We start from the raw sequence: 7,863 nt of genomic DNA on the forward strand, positions 1-7,863 counted from the left end.
TCAAAAGCCGCTGAGAGGTCCAAAAGAACAAGGACAGAGGAATAACCTCTGTCCCGGGCCCTCCAGAGATCATTAACCAACGCGACCAATGCCGTTTCCGTGCTGTGTCCCGGCCTGAAGCCCGACTGGTATGGGTCCAGATAAACTGTTTCATCCAGGTGCCGAGGGAATTGCTGTGCAACCACACTCTCAACAACCTCCTGGTCCCTTTGCAGTAGACAGATAATTGGCTGCTGCTGGGTGGGGGAGGGAGCAAGGGATTGTGAGAGTGGCTAGGAAACTGTCTCGGAACATTGAAAATGAGGATTATGTGACCACAGCAGTAGACCCACAGCTGAAATAGCCATAACTTTCCAAAATTTCATTCCTTTGAGATTTATGGGTCCTAGATTTTGGACACATTCTGTACGTTAGGCCATTTAAAGCAGCAGTCTGCAACCTTTCGGGCACCAGAGACCGGTTCCGTGGAGAGAGGTTTTTCCGTGGACCATAGGGTGTGTGGTTTTGTGATCTGCCTGCATCTTGCAGATGGGGCTTTGCTTGTTTGTGCGGCCCGGTTGCTGGCATGTCATGGCCCGGTACTGGTCCAAGGACCAGGGGTTGGGGCCCCTCATTTAAAGTACCTTGTATCAAAATTGTTGCCCCACTATTTCACCCAGTTAAAGGTCATGGAAATGAGATATTTATTTATTAAATTAGTTTGCTGCCCATCTTACTGCAAGATACAGATTTCATAAGAAGAATAGTTGCAAAACATGGTAAATTCCAGTAATATTGTTCATTATCTTAGGAATTTCTGAACATGTATATTGGGGAAAGGATATTATAAGAGATTTAGCAGTTGTATACATGCTTCTGTTATTTTAAATTCAAAACTTTACAACCTTTACAGGATTTAGAGTGATATTTGCAATCTATAAAATCTTCTCCCAAATCTTCTAGCCAATTCATCCAATTCTAATAAATTGGTTGTTAAACTTGCTGAGAAAGAGATGATGGTCTAATAGACTCAGGTTGAGAGAAAAAGTCGCCATCTCCAGCAACAGTTTTAGAATGCTTATCTCCACCCTTTTGCTGCATGTGCTCAAACCAATCATCTCCTTCAAGATGAAAGTCCAGTGAGTTAGGCAAGTCCAGAACAAAACTGGTTGTTGCTGTTGGAAATATGTTGCCCAATTTAGCTGTCACTGCTGAATTTATGCATAACTGCAGTTCTTAGACTGAAGTGACTAGAGTATATTTGCCTTCTTTATTGGGGAAAAAAACTCCATCGTTGATTCATACACATTTTGTAAAATCAAGTTGATTTGGCTCACCAGATTTTTTCAAGATGGGTTTAGGATACTTGATTTTTTTTTAAAATTTTCATTAAAACTGCAAGGAAAAAAGTAAAACAAAACAATCAACTCAGGTAAGAAGATTGTCTCTGGTGATGGTTTTCCTGGTTTCCTGGGGAAGTTAGAGTTAGAAGGCTCTGGATGAATACTCTTGAGTATTTTCCCAAATAAATGATTGTCAGGAATAAGTAGCAACAACAAAAATACATCATTTTTAATGAAGTGAGATATTTATTACCTGAATTTTCCTTGGACTGCAATCGAACGTTATGCTTCCAACTATTTTGACTTTTCTCATGTAATTGGAACTCTTAAGGTTTGACTTTATAGACCCTCTCACAAACAGAGAGTGTTGGATAGCTCCTTTGGTTGAAATAATGTATCATTATTGTGGGAAATCTGTATTACTGTATTAGCTCAGTATACACATTTGAGAGGTAGAAACTTTACGAGTAGCTTGCCTCATGTTTCCACATATGCAGTAGTCTTTTGTGGCAGTACAGTAATTAAATGCAAGCTTGGGATCAGTGCAAAGTGCTACATTGTCAATCATGTGGTTTCATGTTCACCTTCCAAAATGATACCTTTTCATTTACATTTGCTTATAATTCTAGAAAATGCCAAATTTGTCTGTGTGTGTGTTACCAAAATCTATAGGTGTGTGAAATTACTGCTTATGCAGCTCAAAAGAAAATTCCAATAGAATGTATTTGTAATTTTTTTTGGTATTTTTATCTGGTGCTATTGCCTGCTTAATACAATTTGAATGGTTTATATAAAGTGTTTCCTGTAAATGAAATTCTGTTATAATAATCCAGAGTTATATTTTCAGGTTCGCATTTTCACCTACCTGATAGGAAGAGAAGCTGCCTTTGCAGATAATCTTAAATGGATGGCTTGTGCCAACAAAGGTAGGTTTCATTTCTATGCAAAATATGCTCCCCTGGTTGGCTCTTTTTGGAATTGCTGTTGCTAAAGAACATGTCTGTAAAATGCAATGTCACATGATTGCAGCACTTAGTGATAGCAGTTCCAGTTGCCATGGTTATGCAAGAAATGTGGTGGGTTGTTAAGCGAGAACCTTGTGTGACTACAATTTCCTGCTGGCTGTCCCACTGACTTTGCTTGTGGAATAGTATCAGAACTGGCTATCACATAACCATGACTTGCTGCAATGTCATAATCAGGAGTCAGGCACAAGTGCCTAGGTTGCAATTACATGACCACAGGAATTCTGCAAAGGACAGATTTTCAAGGACTAGTCGTACGTTTCTCTTGTTCAGTGCCACGCAAGTCTGAATGATCACTGGATGAGTATTATAACTCAAGAACCACCTGTAAGCAAGGAACTTTGGGACCAGGTTGTTCATCCCAGGCCAGTTAACTCTGTGGGCACAATATTATGTGGAATTTGTATGTCACTGCTTCTTTCTTGATAAGATGAACGGAACTATTACAAGCATTTTAGTAAAATGCAACTGTTTGTATAAAAAAATGCATTTTGTTTCCAAGGGAAATAGAGTTGTTCTATCAACATCATTCAGCTGTCATTACTCACTAACTGGGTTTTAGCTTGTAATGTATTGTGCCACTTTTGACTCTGCAGCCTAAAAACATAGTCCGTTATGAACTCTGCAAGATTGCCATTTATGTATGTTTGCCTGGGAGTAAATCACTCTGCCAGTAAAATTAACAATATTTCTCAACCTCAGAAGCTTTGAAATGTCTGGAGTTCAAATCCTAGAATTTCCCAGCATTGTGACTTGGGAATTCTGGAAGTTGAAATCCATACATTTCAAAATTGCTGAAGTTGACAACCACTGAAAACATCCATATGATTATTTGCTTGAGAGGTTCTGCTGATCCCAGATATCAGGAAGCGGAATTGGTATAAGAGGGAAAAAAAGCAGGAATATCTGTTGTTTAGTGACAGTTCTACAGACCATCTTGCCAAATCAAGTCTTCCCTAAGCAGGTTTTAGAGTGAAAGATAGTTGACAAAACCTTTTCTCCTAAGTCATGGGTGTCAAACTCGATCACATCACATGATGTATTGTGACATATCGTAACGTTTTTTGCCTTCGCAGAGCTGGGGTGGGCGTGGCCTGCACGTAAGGCATCCAGCCCGTGGGCCGCCAGATTGATACCCCTGTCCTAGGTGGTTGAGTGGATAAAACTTGTGTTTAGAACATAATTTATATCTTAACGTTAGTTGATAATTTTGTCTGTATTTTGCCTATATTAAATAATATAAATACTCAATTTTGGCAGCTTTCTTGTTTAAGATTGAATAATGTAGCATTACCAAATGCAAACATCCCCTGTAATAATTGTGACAACAAGAAAATAACAGACTTTGAGTATCAACTCACTCCTAAATATAAAATGAAAACCATGGTCAGTGTCCTAGTAAGGCATTGTTTGTAACTCTGAACTGCGAGAAAAGAGAGATAAGTATATAAAATAATTAAATTAAATTTAGCAATAGAGGAAGGAAGGAAGGAAGGAAGGAAGGAAGGAAGGAAGGAAGGAAGGAAGGAAGGAAGTTCTTGATTTACATAGAGAAACCAAGGAATCCTACCAAGGAAAATAGATATTTTTGCATATTAAAGAGAGAAAGCAAGGCCCAAATTCAGAGATGATATTTTTTTCTTGGTCTCTCTCCAGCATTTAGATATAGACACACATGCATTATATGATGTACTTAACTCCACAAATTGGAATGCCTGAATATTTACTGCGAAGAGATAGTAGGTGAAAACCGTCTTGCTTAACATTATTTCATCAGGTTTTACTGCAGCTTTAGGGGGGTTTAATTGATTTTAAAATAATAGGAAATTCTTGACTATGAAGCATCTGTGTTTGGTCTAGTTCATCCTTAGGTTTCTAAAGATTGTGGAGCCATAACAAATTCCAGTGTTGCATAGAACTCATCAGGCAACACTAAAGCAAATGTATCTCTTGATAAATAATGACAGAACTGTGATTCCAAAACACATATTACGGTGCCATGATGTAAAAATAATAAAAATGCTTTGCTTATTCTGCAATTCTGCCTGTCATTACATTTGTACTAAGGTTTTCTCACTTATATATGTGTGCACACCACATGACATTTAAATGACTCATTGGAAGTATATGCATTTAGTTATGCATTACTGCATTAACCAGTCTTGGTGCCCATCTGATGAAAATTATCCTGTTTAAAGATTTGTCTTAATCAGCTAATATTGCACACTAGGATTTAGACTTAGTCATTGTACAAGAATCCTTTGAAGCAAGTTTTTCAAAGGCAGTTTAGTTAATTCCAAAGCATGTTCACTTTTCAGACAGTACATTACCCACGCTTTATAAAGATCTAAGGACATCTGTTTACGAAAAGGCACTTCCTTTCATAATGGTTGATTTCAAGAGTCTTGCCCAATCACTACTCATACATTATTGGTTATCAAGCCAAAAGATGATATCTTGTTCTATCCCATATTTTTGTAGTCTTGGAAGGCAGTTTGTCTTTGTGTTCTTATTTTTAATTGTCTCAGTGTAAAAGTCCCATGTAAGGTTTTGAAAATTGTGTTTTAATAATTATGGGAAGAAATTGGAAATATATCAGAAGGTTACTCACCTGCTTTCTTAGTATTCAATCCCTTTAGCTTGGGATTTTGAATACAGTGCCTTCTGGGACTTCCTTTCCTTCAGCAGGTATCTTTGAGAACCCCCAGATACATTTTTCTAGCTGGTAGTCCATGGTATCTATAATAAGTTCCACTATAATCACGACATACTCATTGCATGCTCTGTCCCAAAATTTGATACTAGTATGCAAGTTAAAACATTTACTTGATGAAGTCATGCACATTTTGTCACTTGCATGCCTGCTCCCAGTGACTATCTGGTGCTTATCTTGTACCTAGCAGACTGAGTAGCAATTGTGATTTAGAGGCTGCTTCCTATTCATTGTAATGTGGTAACAACTAAGTGGAGGAGCCATCTGAGTTGGATCAGAGTGAAATGAAACTTCCCCTTATCTGATTTGGCCACCCAAAATCTTTTGGTCTGGCCTCTAAAAGATGCTTGAAAATTGATTTTATTTTTAAAGATGACAAAGCTAAGTTGGAATATAATAAACCAAAAACATTGAATTAGGAAGTATATTAACTGTATTTAAATACTGTAATTCAGATTAAAATAAATTACACCTCTAAGACATAGTATGTGTAGGTCTCCCAAAAAGTACACACCTCATCTGATTACGTTTTTCTCTTCTACTTTTTTATTTTTAGAAAAAAAAATGATTTTTTTTAATATTTGGGAAATTTAATTTTTTCCTTGGTTATTTAAGGAGATCTACACTTTTTTTCCTGGTGCTATATCCATGTAAATATGACTTATTTATTTTGACACTTTTACAACCAAAGTACACACTTCTAATACTCTGTCTGTCTGTCTGTCTGTCTGTCTGTCTGTCTATCTATCTATCCATCCATCCATACATCCATCCATCCATACATACATACACACACACACATATCTATCTATCTATCTATCTATCTATCTATCTATCTATCTATCTATCTATCTATCTATCTATCTATCTATCTATCTATCTATCTATCTATCTATCTATCTATCTATCTATCTATCTATCTATCTATCCCTATCCCTTTCCCTATCCCTATCCCTCTATCCCTCTATCCCTCTATCCATCTATCTATCTATCTATCTATCTATCTATCTATCTATCTATCTATCTATCTATCTATCTATCTATCTATCTATCTAAATCAGCATCTTCTAAAATTCTTTTATTGACACATAGGCAACATTTACCTGAAGAAGAAGCTAACATCCTTCATGAGACATTAATTGAACTGATAACTTCAGATTCTATACACTGTCTTTTCTAGCATATTTTCTTCATTCATGAAATTATATTTTTAATACTTACAGTATTGCTAGGTTCTGGGGTGTTGGGGGAGTGAAGGATAATAGTTGCAAAAAACAACAGGGCCTGGCAGATTGGACTGCAGAATCTGAGGAATGGAATACACTTTTAATTCCTGCACAGATGGATAAGTCAAACCGTGTAGCTGTCACAGAGGTCATTGACCCCAAAATCAATTTTCCTTGTGGTGATTTTCCCTTTGGAAGCACCTAGCAGAGATGAAAGATTTGTACAAGATTTCCAAGTGAGTGGATTTTAGGGTATGAGGTCTTTTCTCCAGAATTGGATCATTAGAAATTTATACCATGCTGCATGAGACCTCTACTTCCTATCTTGGCTCCAACTTTCTTGTAAAAAAAGTAGGCCATATCTTGAGAGAGCGTGAGCTTAATGAGGCAGAGCGACAACCCATTTGAAATACATTAAAATAGTCAAGATCCCAACACTGCTGTAGAATAGCTAATGAATTTACAGTGATATCCCCAATAGCCTGGAGGAGAATGAGCCTGAAGGGAGAAGAAATTGCAGATAGTACCAAGATTGTCCAATATTCAAATAAAGTTTTGCAGAGGTTCAGCATACCAGGTTTGAAGGGCTAGATTAGCAGTCAAATACAACTGAAAGTCTGCCAGCTGTAAAAACAAAGGCAGACTGTAATGTTTTAACTTGACACAAACAAAAGAACCACTGTTAAGTGTATCTTAATAAAAAGTGTACCTCGCTACAATCATTTGACAGACCTGTTTTATTTGAAGTTAGTTTGTCTAATTATGAATTATATATCAAACATTTATCAAACATATAGAAGAAAAGGGCTCAGAAAAATGCATCAGGTCACCAGTATGGTGTTTGGAAAAAAACTAATCTTGACAAGTGGTCTTTTGAGGTATCATAGAACATCACTATCAGCACACAGACCAAAAGCATAGTTCTTATGCTGGTAGTGTCCCACCTTGACCACTATAGCATGTTGTGTATAGGGCGACCTGTGAGTCGAGTTTGGGAAGTATGGTAGGAACAAAACTCAACAGTTAAATTTGTCTCTGGAAGAACCCAGAGATGCTTCATTGTACTTAGAAGCATTGCCTTTGCCAGCTTTTTTTTCTGGATGAAATATAAAATGTGGGTTATTACTTTTAAACCCTATATAGCTTAGGTTTAGGAAAGAACCTCTCTCCATTTGATTTTCTGACTAAACAAGTTCACCTACACTTGCCATGGATTTGTCTTGAAGTGACACTGAAGTAAGATGCCCCCATTCTTTGCTATGTGCTTCCTGCTGAGTTCATGGTCACTTTGTTGGCTTTTTAAAAGACCTTAAAATGCACTCTGAAAACAGACTGCTAATAATAATAATAATAATAATAATAATAATAATAATAATAATAACAACAACAACAACAACAACAACAACAACAACAACAATAAAGTTGGAAGGGACCTTGGAGGTCATCGAGTCCAACCCCCTGCTCAGGCAGGAATCCTACATCATTTCAGACAAATGGCTGTCCAGTCTCTTCTTAAAAACTTCCAGTGTTGGAGCATTCACCACTTCTGGAGGCAGGTTGTTCCATTGGTTAATTGC

General features: G+C 37.1%; 1 protein-coding gene across 1 annotated transcript in view; it reads left to right on the forward strand.

Moving 5' to 3' along the window:
• Positions 1-7,863, forward strand: part of CACNA2D3 (calcium voltage-gated channel auxiliary subunit alpha2delta 3) — a gene marked incomplete at both ends in the record, with an annotated part of 192,087 nt that overhangs the window by 115,789 nt on the left and 68,435 nt on the right. The window contains one exon of the mRNA XM_015818165.1: positions 2,170-2,248. Coding sequence (XP_015673651.1) covers positions 2,170-2,248 — 79 coding nt within the window. The remainder of the gene's footprint in view (positions 1-2,169; positions 2,249-7,863) is intronic.

Source organism: Protobothrops mucrosquamatus, unplaced genomic scaffold (assembly GCF_001527695.2).
Source record: "Protobothrops mucrosquamatus isolate PMUCROS unplaced genomic scaffold, P.Mucros_1.0 scaffold690, whole genome shotgun sequence".
Lineage (NCBI taxonomy): Eukaryota > Metazoa > Chordata > Lepidosauria > Squamata > Viperidae > Protobothrops > Protobothrops mucrosquamatus.